Source organism: Carassius gibelio, chromosome B17 (assembly GCF_023724105.1).
Source record: "Carassius gibelio isolate Cgi1373 ecotype wild population from Czech Republic chromosome B17, carGib1.2-hapl.c, whole genome shotgun sequence".
NCBI lineage: Eukaryota > Metazoa > Chordata > Actinopteri > Cypriniformes > Cyprinidae > Carassius > Carassius gibelio.
The window spans coordinates 13,676,383-13,688,958 of record NC_068412.1 but is presented as its reverse complement, the minus strand read 5'-3'; the positions used below and the strand labels follow the sequence as shown (position 1 = coordinate 13,688,958).

At 36.8% G+C, this 12,576-nt stretch overlaps 1 protein-coding gene across 2 annotated transcripts; it reads right to left on the bottom strand.

Annotated features, from left to right (window-relative positions):
* Positions 1-18: 18 nt before the first annotated feature.
* On the bottom strand, positions 19-7,227 carry pomt2 (protein-O-mannosyltransferase 2). Of its 2 annotated transcripts, none has more exons than XM_052579938.1 (21): positions 6,669-7,227; positions 6,505-6,589; positions 6,325-6,429; positions 5,058-5,166; positions 4,849-4,957; positions 4,601-4,760; positions 4,302-4,408; positions 4,116-4,198; positions 3,885-3,994; positions 3,606-3,672; positions 3,467-3,518; positions 3,289-3,367; positions 2,875-3,026; positions 2,692-2,783; positions 2,534-2,610; positions 2,344-2,415; positions 1,930-1,989; positions 1,746-1,851; positions 1,524-1,664; positions 710-821; positions 19-501 (listed from the first exon to the last, which is right to left on the bottom strand). In XM_052579938.1, exons 1-21 carry the CDS (start codon positions 6,938-6,940, stop codon positions 396-398), a joined length of 2,256 nt encoding a protein of 751 aa, XP_052435898.1. In that variant the 5' UTR covers positions 6,941-7,227; the 3' UTR covers positions 19-395. The 2 variants fall into 2 exon arrangements, with proteins under 2 accessions (XP_052435898.1, XP_052435897.1); XM_052579937.1 differs by having other exon boundaries at positions 3,467-3,527; positions 6,669-7,224.
* Positions 7,228-12,576: the final 5,349 nt, after the last annotated feature.

Here is a 12,576-nt window from a genome sequence, read left to right as displayed (position 1 = left end):
AGTGTGATACATCAAAGGTTGCTGTTTTTGAATACACTAATTATTTTTTTATTTTTCCTCAGAAGAACAAAATGTGTAACAAATGAAATGTACAAAACCCAACTGAAGGAGTGAATATTTTCTACATCATTGGAGTCTTTAAATCTGAAACTTGAAAGGCACTTCATTACTTGTAATTTAGTTCAGTCCAGCTACAGCCATTAAACACCATCAAGCTTTAATGTAAAATACATAAATGTAAAATAAAAAATAATATTTTAAAAAGTTTAAAATCACAGCCTAACAGCAGATTAAACACTGTACTTCCACAATGTAAAGAGCCACTCAACATTTAAAAACTGAAATGGTTAAAAAGATTATGAAGACCGGGACATTTCTGAATAGTCTAAAATGGTCTAAAACTCCCAGGAGTCCATCCACCTGAGGCCAGTCATGGACGAGGCAGGGTCTTGTGCCAGTGGCCCCCTCATACCATAGGAGAGAGGGTGGAAGAGATAAAAGCTGAAACAAGTAGAGATTCAAGTGTGAGATCAATATTAGAAATGGACTGAATTTGTGACCTAAAAAAATTTGTACAACACACACTATTTCAGCATTAGATAAAATTAATATACTTGGTTAATTTACAACAGCAAACGTTGTAAAAACAATCAAAGCTTAAAAGTGATATTAGCCCAAAAACAACTAAATTTTAATATTAGAGCCTTACCTGTAGATGAACCCTAACAGGAGTAGAAACTGACCTCCCCTCATAAGATGATGGGATATGGATGGACTAAAGAGAAGGTGTAAATTCTGGAGGAAGACGTCCAGAGTAATACCTTAAATAAAAGGTCATTAAATGTTAGAATTAAGTTTATTGAGGTAACATTGTGTCTAAACATGCCAATTAATGCTGCCAAATTTGAAATATGTAGGCTTTTTTTTTTTTTTTTACAGATTTAGACATTTAGCATTACGTCACTTGCTCCTCAATGGATCCTTTGTAGTGAATGGGTGCCGTCAGAATGAGAATCCAAATAACTGATAAAAACATCACAATAATCCACAGGTAATCGAAATGTTTTCAGTCTAGCAATTAATTTCTTGTGAAGCAAAAAGCTGCGTTTATAAGAAAAAAAATTCATAAAGATGTTTTTAACTTCAAACCATCGCTTTTGGCTAACATTCGAGTCCCCTATTTTATAACACCGCTTTCTCTACTGTACGGAAAACAACATCTTGCGAATATCAGGAGAGAAGTATGCACAGATCAAACAAGTGAAAACAGTCAAAAACTGTTCTCAACAAATATTGCGAGGTTTTTAACAGCTGTTTGGACTCATTCTGATGACACCCATTCGCTGAAAAGAATCCACTGGTGAGCAAATGATGGAACATCAGTGTAAATTTCTCCAAATATACATTATGGATGGCGTGAGGGTGAATAGATTTTCAGCAGATGTTTATTTTGTTGTAATTCAAAGGCGGCAGCTCTGACTGCAGCATAACTTATAGGACCAATGGCGTCCCCACTGGCGTACCTGTGAGCATACTGCTGAACAACATGGCAGGAAAGTAATGGTGGTAGTAGAGTATGCGGCCCATAATGTAGAACGGGAGGTAGTGTAATAGCCATCCCAAAAGCAGCATCCCACCACCCTCCATGAGAGTGTGACAGTGCACTGAAAGACAACATCAGCTGTTTTAGACTGGTTCTGCACGGCTCTTTTTTTAAGTACTGCACAATATGTAGTGCTGCTTACCTTTCCTCTTTCCCTCCATCTTCACTCCTCTCTGTTTTGCTAAAGATGCCACTGTCAGCATTAAAACAAACAGACCCAGACTCAAGAGATTCAGCCACCAGATGACCTGAGGGTAAAAGGTAAACTGAAGTAATGATACGGACAAGAGATCTTAGGAAACAGAGCGCAGAAAAAAAACACTTACAGGGTTCCCGAGAAGATAAACGCGGTACTCTGTCTCATTCACTCCAGAAAACCTCAATCCCTATTATGAATAATGAATTATAATGAGATAGGACTCCAGTAGATGTGGCTCCTCAAAACAGCTTTGTTCATTTTAAATAAACTTTTACTAAAGCGAATAAAAATCTATTAATAAAAAACATTTTCATTAGAAATTTTCAATATAAATAAAAACTGAAATGTTGAACTGTAATAAAACTGAAATAAAAATGAGACAGAAATATAAAAAAAGCATAAAAATGGCACACAAAATTACTAAAATAAAAATATAAAAAGTAAAGCTTATTAAAAAATGATTAATTAATTATAAATAATAATGAAATATCACTTTAAAAAATAAAAATAAATAACTAAAAAATCTTTTTAGATATTCTACCTGATAGTTGATTGGCCAGTGCCAGGGTTTAGAGTTCATCTCGTTGTCTTTGGGCTTTAAACCACTGTTTCCCTGAACAAAAATACAAGGTTCACTAAACTTAAACCCATATACTTGAATTCATGATCCATTCTGAAGCAAAATCAACATTTTAAAAGGCAGATTTTTCTTTAGGGTGAGCTTATCTTACCCTGATCATCACAATATGAGACTCCCAGAGGACCTCCAGGAAAGTTGGTTTGAGCACTGAAAGACTGATGTTGGGCACTGTAGACATAAAAAGATGTTACATGAAGAGCAAAGTCAAACCCATCCGATGGCACATTTCTGTCTATTTTATGAACATACGTTTAGGGTTGATGTGATCCTCAATGTTCCACTGTGTGTTGGGCGTCTCTTTGACATATGGGCTACACGTGACCTCCACTTGCTCCCATCCCCTGTAGAAGAGTAAAGTCTAGTTGAAATGGTTTTCTGTGTGTTATGCACTACAGACCCCATCTAAGGTTTCTGCTGAATGAACGCTCTCACCACTTGGGAAGAGTCTTTCCAGAGGAGCAAAGCACGCAGCCTGTAGAGCGATGGAGAAAACGCACTTTACTACGCAACACCTTCACCAGATCTCCTTTCTTCCCTCCACACACCTCCACCTGCCACAAGTCATTGACATCTCCGCTTCCATTCTGAAACGAAAAGCCATTCTGGTTTAAAATTTGTAATGCTTACTCTATTGGAACTTATGAAAATGATTAATATTCATTTGGAGATTTTGTTTGATGTCAACTAGAAGGTCATCTTTTTGCTTGCAATGATCCAATCAGAAAATAAAAACAAAGCTGAATCTATTAAGCCGATAGAACACAAACCCTCCTAATCAATTGATAATGAAACATGGTTTCGAAAGTAATGCTAAAACAATAAAATACAAGGAGTGGTAATACTCACAATGCCGTAACCTGTGACCTGCAGGTGTTTTTTGGTCAGTGGAGCTTCATGGAAATGACTATGAAGATTTCTTGTAGTTCTGATGAAGAAAATCAGGCGTGCACTGCTTTAAACTAACAGTTCATATCATTATTTTAGGCCATGACTATGTTACTTTACCCAAAGACCTTGTACGTACTCTTTGTGTTCCAGTCTAATGATGTCACCATGTCGGACCAGTTCTGGTGGCCCTGTGAGATCTCAGAAGGGAACAGGAGATATTGATTCTTGTGCAGTGTTTCTCGAGAAATATGATGCAAACATGTACAAGAACTCACCATCAGAGTTGTCAGGTCTCTTGACCAACCATAGGTTGTTATAATCTTTGTGCAAATAGGCTGTAACCTACATGAGGTAAGATGCAAAATAGATTTACACAGCAAGATGATTTCTCATTCATTTTCTTACTTACTCCAAACGTTTTAACAGTAGTGTTATTAGAAATTCTGAACCAAATTAAGAATTACTGATCGGTTTTTCATCTCGAAACCTTCCGGAAATGTTACTGCAGTGCTGCTGTCAAACTGTCTGTAAAGAGTAAACAAAGGTGAAGTGACCTGCTGCTGGGGAGCTCCAACACCTTCTGGGTAGAGATGCCAGTGTGAGTGCAGATACCCTCCTGCTATTCGCAGATTCTTCACAGTTATGACCGAGCCATAGGCCAGATCTGTGTGGAGGAAGGGGTACAAGCCAGGATAGAGTCAGAAAATAACATCTTTTCACCATTCAAGTTAAAAAAGAAACCGAAGCAGTAAAAATGTCAAAACTTGAGCTCAAGTTGTTCTTACACTCTGGCATGGAGGCGTTGTGCAGATTGTTTCCAATCAAGCGAGACTGAAAAGCAGAGCTGAAGAAACCATCCCCAGGACCGCTGTGTATCGAAAAGAACAAAGCTTTAGCATTATTTTATTGTATCAGTGACCGATGATCTGCTTTAATAACAGAACAGAATATTAATATCGGCTCAGACGTACCTTCTGTTTAAGATGATAAAGTGAACAGCAAATATTGTAGTGTACAGGAACAATGGGAGCATTATCAACCCGAAAACTCGAGCGAATAAGTGCTTCCCAAAATCCAGCTGGTGAAAACGGGAAAATAGTGTCAATCACAACATGCAATAAAGTTTAGAAGTTTGAAATCCGTAAAAAAAAATTTCTCAGCATGGATGAGTTAAACCGATCACTTTGAACTGTATTTCTGATCAAATAAAAGCAGCCTTGTTAAACAGAAGAGATAATGTTCAAAGTCTTTAACTGGTTCTTTTTCATACCAAAGACAAGCTGAGGTCCCCAAGCAGCCTCCACAGATCAAATACTGTGTTAATTCCCACCAAGAGGATGACAAACAGCCCAACAAACTTTACTCCCAGAGAGCCGGAGAGGCAGACCCCCGTCAGAAGCAGCCAGAACCACCAGGAGAAGCTGAAAGGCCTAGAGACAAGAAAGAAAATGTGCTCTACATTAGGTACATAAACTCGACCAGTAAAGCTTCATAGAGAACGGCTTCAGATAGCTCTACCTGAGTCTGTGTGTGTTGAATCGGACCATGCAGAGAACAGAGCCCATGATGAAAAACATGAGAATGGGATCCAGAAGAATGTACTGAGAGAGGGTGATACAGCCAGTGTCTGTCGTAAAATGGATCAGTGGATTTAGATTTCGATCATCATAGTAATGCCCCCACTCAATACAGGCCAGCTCTGTGTCGATGATCACTTCCACACTCACCAAAGATCAGCAGAGAGGCTGCGAGGAGCGCTGCTGGCGTAGATTGAGACAGCTCCAGGACAATGAGGAAGGAAAAAGGAGGAAGACAGGAACCGAGAGCTGCACAGAACTAAACACAAATTCATCACAGGGATTGAAGCGCACATTTGAAGAATAATACATCAGCAATGGAAGTAAAAGCTAACGGCAATTTCTTGGAAAGTACAATTCTTAATTTTACTCAAATAAATAAGTAAATAAATAAAACAAAGAGGTATCATACATATACATAATCAGAATAACTTTTGGACCTCCAAGCATATTTCAAATACAACTTCCAAAATATAGATTTGCATTTTTAATCTTGCATCTACGATTTTGCATGGATTAATAAAAAGGAAATTTACATTTTACATTTCATGATGTCCATGATAACGTAATATAATTTAACAATAATAAAAAATAATATATATATATATATATATATATATATATATATATATATATATATATATATATATATATAGTCTCGTATGCTGCATTTGATCGATCAAAATACAGTAAAACAGTCATATTTGGGTACATTATTGCAATTTAAAATAACTGTTTTCTAGCAGTTAACTTCCAGAACAAAAAATTTAAGATAATGTGCTCCTGTTTTTTTTATTTCTTCAGTCGTAAAGAAATTATGTTTTTTGAGGAAAACATTTTTCCAAAATTCAGTTTAAATGCAGTATCAAAGTGTTCTAAATAATCCCAGTCGAGGAAGAAGGGTCTTATCTAGCAAAACGAACTGATATTTTCCAAAAACATTTTTATTTTTTAACCTCAAACACTCATCTAGCTCTGCGTGAACTTTTTTCCTGGTTCATGGCAGTAAGGTTATGTCTAAAAACTCCCATCTCAATTTCTCCTCTAACTTCAAAATCATCCTACATCACGGTGTTACCTTTTTTCGTAAAATACCCCTTTTCCTCAGCTGGGATCATTTTGAAGCTGCATTTAAACTACATTTTGGAAGTTCATACACGGGGCACCATAGAAGTCCATTATACGGTGAGAAATCCTGAAACGTTTTCCTCAAAAAACTATTTCTTTACGACTGAAGAAAGAAAGACATAGGAGGTGTGTACATTATATGTACATTTCTGTTCCGGAAGTGAACTACCGCTTTAATAGGCAAAAGCTATATTTCAATCATAATATGAAATTTGATGTAAAACTAATTGAAAAATAAACATTTTGGGACAAAAACGTTAGGATATTCATAAACTTAATTGGGATTTACCGCTCTCATCCCCCAGTAGTTGTGGTGCTCATATTTGTCCCCTGGTTTTATGAAGGGAAAGGTCCCATCATAGCCTGTCAGGTATCCAGCGAGGCCAATCAGCATCTGAGTGAGGAGTGTAGAAGCATTAATAAAATAATTCACATTATCTTACAACTAGAAGGGGTCTGAAACCCATACCTTTCCAAGGGGTGGATGGACATCAAAGAAGAAGGTGCGGTTAATGTAATAGCTTCCCATTTTTCCGAAATGAGTCTCGTCCCAACTGCAAATGGTCCATAGTGTTCACTGATCGTGCATTGAAAGTAGATTTACAATCACAATTTTACACATCTAATACTCACCATACATGTGGAGGCTCAGTGATTTTGTAAAAGCGTGTACATACAGAGAGCACAAGCACCAGAACCAGAGTATAAACGGGCACATGGTCACCTCTGGAGGGAGAACTGAGCTGTCCTCCTCGTTTGGGGATCCTTTTACTCGCCCCATTAGAAGTCTCCCTAGAAGGCTGGGAAAAGCCCTCAATCCCCTCGTTTGTCGTGCATGTTTTTCGATGTCTTACAGCTGGGGTGTCTGGGCTTTGTGTGTAACAGTCCTTCTGTCTGCCGTCCATTAGCAGCTTTCTTGAAGACAATGAGTCATTATCAAAGTAACGTTGGCGAATCCACTATAAAGACAGTTTCTTCAGTCGCAGAGTTTAATTAATAAACAATTAATCATCACAGGATTTAACCTTGCTCATCAAGACAACCATCCTAATGCTTTCCAGCGCATGTTTGTTGTGCATGTCCATAAACTGTTGTGGATTGTTGGTTTGGGAGATATTGGAAATGTCTGCACTTTACTGTCACCTGCTGGACAGGAGAAGGACATGCGGCCACAGTGACTCCGGTGCGTGGCATTCCCAGATCAGCTCTGAAAGCTTAAAGGGATACTCCACCCCAAAATGAACATGTTGCCGTTTAATAATCACTTACCCCCTGTTGTTCCCAACCCGTAAAACTTTGTTCATCTTCGGAACACAATTTAAGATATTTTGGATGAAAACCGGGAGGCTTGAGACTGTCCCATTAAGTTAATTGCCAAGTAAAATACACTGCCAAGGTCCAGAAAAGTGAAAAGCATCGTCAGAATAGTCCATCCGTCATCAGTGGTTCAACCGTAACGTTATAAAGCGACGAGAATACGTGAATAAAACAAAAATAACTACTTAATTCAACAATTCCTTTGTCAACAGTCTCCTCTGTGTCTCTCCATATCACCGCATTCTGCATTTCCTCGTTATTTTTGTTTTATTCGCATACAAAAAGTATTGTCATGGCTTTATAATAACTGCGGTCAAGCCAGCCGCACTTCAGAAAAACACCGTCAAGCCAGCCGCGAGTGAAATTTATATGCGCGTGTATTACTATAATTACGGCAATAGCAGGAACAACAGAGAGGGAACGCGCTTTCAGAGCGCTTTTCATCTATACGTTCAGATTTGATCTATGACGACCTTTTTCGCCCATCTGCTCTAATATTCGTGTAACTTATTGTTTTCCTTGACTGCTCTGTATTACTATAATTTTCAGCCTTTCAAAGCATTACAATTATTAGTAGAAAACGAGATATGGGACATTCATTGATTTAGAAGACACTTTTTTATGATGAGAAAGAAGCAATTAAAGGTCAGTTCTTAAAGAAGACATCCCATACTATATCCATACCTCACATAAAACCATTTTACTGGAGCCTTTTAGAGATATAGGATAATATTACACTTTACAAGTCTTTTAAGATCCCATTTCTAACAAGTAGAAAAAAACAATGGTCAGTTCTTATAAGGGACTTCGCATACTATATGCAAACTTCATATCAAACCATTGTACAACAGCATTTTTGAGATATGGGACATTATTACACTTTAAAGGGTTATAAAGATCATATTTCTAATAAATAGAAAAAAACAATGGTCAGTTCTTATCAGGGACGTCCCATACTATATACACAAAAAATCATTTTGCTAAAGCATTTTTGAGATATGGGTCCATATGGCGATTAAGAGGGCTATAAAGACCCCTATAGCGGAGTACAAAACTTTTTATCCACAGGAAGAAGGAGGCGGAAACGGCCATCAATCAAATAAGGCTTTTAATAACAAAATAAACACAAAACACTGCGACAGCCCTTCACGGACGACTGTCGCTTACAAACAAAAACCAAGTACAAACTAAAATCATGGCCTGGCCTGGCCCTCTCTCGTTGTTCACTGTCGTCGCCCCCTCTTTTGTATCCTTCCATCTCCACCGTGGGACGCGAGACCGGTGAGTGGAGCAGGCGTCGCTCATTTCCAGTCACTCCACTGGCCTCATTCCGTTCTCATGGCTCGCGGCCCCGCCCCACTCATCACAACCCTATTTCTAATAAGTAGAAAAAAACAAAGGTCAGTTCATATAAGGGACATCCCAAACTGTATGCAAACCTCATATCAAGCCATTTTACTGCAGCATTTTTGAGATATGCGTCCATATCGCGATTTAGAGGGCTATGAAGTCAACATTTCTAATAAGTAGAAAAAAACAAAGGTCAGTTCTTATCAGGGACATCACATACTATTTGCACCCTTCATATGAAACCATTTTACTGCAGCATTTTTGAGATATGGGACAATACAATGATTTAGAGGGCGATAAAGACACCATTTCTAATAAGTAGAAAAAAACAATAGTCAGTTCTTATCAGGGACATCCCATACTATATGCACACTTCATATGAAACCATTTTACTGCAGCATTTTTAATATATGGGACAATACAATGATTTAAAGGGCTATAAAGACACCATTTCTAATAAGTAGAAAAAAACAATAGTCTGTTCCTATAAGGGATTTCCCATACTATATGCACACCTCATATCAAAACCTTTTACTGCAGCATTTTTGACATATGGGTCCAAATGGTGATTTCGATGGCTATAAAGACACCATTTATAATAAGTAGAAAAAAACAATGATCAGTTCTTATAAAGCACATGCCATACTATATGCACACCTCATATCAAAGCATTTTACTGCAGCATGTTTGAGATATGGGTCCATATGGCAATTTAGAGTGCTATAAAGACCCCATTTCTAATAAGTAGAAAAAAATAATAGTCAGTTCTCATCAGTGACGTCCCATACTATGAGCACATCTCATATCAAACCATTTTACTGCAGCTTTTTCCAGAAATGGGAAATTATTACACTTTGACGGGCTGTGAAGATCCCATTTCTAATAAGTAGAAAAAAACAATGGTCAGATCTTATAAAGGACATGCCATACTATATGCACAAATCATATCAAACCATTTTACTGCAGCATTTTTGAGATATGGGTCCATGTGGCAATTTAGAGGGCTATAAAGACAACATTTCTAATAAGTAGAAAAAAACAATAGTCAGTTCTTATCAGGGACGTCCCATACTATATGCACCCTTCATATGAAACCATTTTACTGCAGCATTTTTAAGATACGAGACATTTTTACACTTTAAAGGGCTGTAAAGATCCCATTTCTAATAAGTAAAAAAAAACAAAAGTCAGTTCTTATCAGGGACGTCCCATAGTATATGCACACATCATATCAAACCATTTTACTGCAGCATTTTCGAGATATGGGACATTATTACACTTTAAATGGCTATAAAGATCCCATTTCTAATAAGTAGAAGAAAACAATGGTCTGTTCCTATAAGGGACGTCCCATACTATTTGTACACCTCATATCAAACCATTTTACTGCAGCATTTTTAAGATTCGAGACATTATTACATTTTAAAGGGCTGTAAAGATCCCATTTCTAATAAGTAGAAAAAAACAATGGTCATTTCTTATAAAGGACATGCCATACTATATGCACACCTCATATCAAACCATTTTACTGCAGAATTTTCGAGATATGGGACATTATTATATTTTAAAGGGCTATAAAGATCCCATTTCTAATAAGTAGATAAAAACAATGGTATGTTCCTATAAGGGATGTCCCATACTATATGCACACCTCATATCAAACCCTTTTACTGCAGCATTTTTGAGATATGGGACATTATTACACTTTAAAGGGCGATAAAGACACCATTTCTAATAAGTAGAAAAAAACAATAGTCAGTTCTTATCAGGGACATCACATACTATATGCACACCTCATATCAAACCATTTTACTGCAGCATTTTCGAGATATGGGACATTATTACACTTTAAAGGGCTATAAAGATCCCATTTCTAATAAGTAGAAAAAAACAATGGTCAGTTCTTATAAAGGATATGCCATACTATATGCACACCTCATATCAAACCATTTTACTGCAGCATTTTTGAGATATGGGTCCAAATGGTGATTTGGAGGGCTATAAAGGCATCATTTCTAATAAGTAGAAAAAAACAATGGTCAGTTCTTATAAAGGACATCCCATACTATATGCACACCTCATATCAAACCCTTTTACTGCAGCATTTTTGAGATATGGGACATTATTACACTTTAAAGGGCTATAAAGACCCCATTTCTAGTAAGTAGAAAAAAACAACAGTCAGTTCTTATCAGGGACCTCCCACACTATATGCACACCTCATATCAAACCATTTTACTGCAGCATTTTTGAGATATGGGTCCAAATGGTGATTTAGAGTGCTACAAAGACCCCATTTCTAATAAGTAGAAAAAAACAATGGTCAGTTCTTATAAAGGACATGCCATACTATATGCACACCTCATATCAAACCATTTTACTGCAGCATTTTCGAGATATGGGACATTATTACACTTTAAAGGGCTATAAAGATCCCATTTCTAATAAGTAGAAAAAAACAACAGTCAGTTCTTATCAGGGACCTCCCACACTATATGCACACCTCATATCAAACCATTTTACTGCAGCATTTTTGAGATATGGGTCCAAATGGTGATTTGGAGGGCTATAAAGATCCAATTTCTAATAAGTAGAAAAAAGAATAGTCAGTTCTTATCAGGGACGTCCCATACTATATGCACACCTCATATCAAACCATTTTACTGCAGCATTTTTGAGATATGGGTCCAAATGGTAATTTAGAAGACCACATTTCTAATAAGTTGAAAAACAAATGTCAGCTCCTTTAAGGGATGTCCCATACTATATGCACACCTCATATCAAACCATTTTACAGCAGCATTTTCAGATATGGGACTATATGGTGATTCTTTGGGCTATAAATATCCCATGTCGCTCCCACATTATCTTAAGTGTTCTTAATACCTGTGTATATACAATGTAACTACATGTGTACGTAATATATAACACAGTGTAAGTATACATTGGTATATAGTATCCATGGCTATAATATTTTTGTAACAACCCTCAGAATGGTTTGTGCAAGTACAAATGTATAACAGGACATGTAAATCTACATTTTGTAACAACAATATGTATAAGAGTAATTTGAACCATTTGATCCAGGTGGTGGAGATGGGTGGGTTTAGGGTTCTGTAAAGTGGGAGGAGTTGGTGCACCACTTTAATACCCGTGTACTTACATGGTAACTCCTCAGGAACTGTCGACTTCATTTAAAGTGCAACATTGTGGACACCAACCACATTTTATATGTAAAGCCTAATTTACTTGCCACTGCAGTGTAACATAGGGGTAATTACATAATAAATTGAATATTGCTATTAGTCCTGTTAACACATTTGTACTTTCTTACCAATAAATTTTATCACCAATGTCCTGTTGCACATTTGTACTTACACATACCATTCAATGGGTTATTACAAATATGTAGTTACACAAACATTAGAGCTATAGATACTATGTACCAATGTGTACTTACACTGTGGTTACATACTACATACACATCTAATTACTAAGTACACAGGTATTAGGGACACAATATAAAGTGGAACCCCCATTTCTAATAAGTTTAAAAAAAAAAACAATATTTAGTTTGTATATTGGAGGTGCCATACTATATTCACACCTTATATAAAAAAGTTTTACTGCATTTCTAGCATTTTACAAAGATGTTTTTCTGTTTTTCTGAAATGTATTCTGTTTCAGAGGCCTAGAAAGACCCCATTTCTAATAAGTAGAAGAATACAATGATCAGTTAGTACATGGGACATCCCACAAGCACACCTTATATAAAACTATTTTACTGAAGTATTTGGTGTATAAAGATATTTTACGATAGCAATTTGGGGTTAAAAATCAAGAAAATCCTCAGAAACTCCAGTTTTGAGAACTA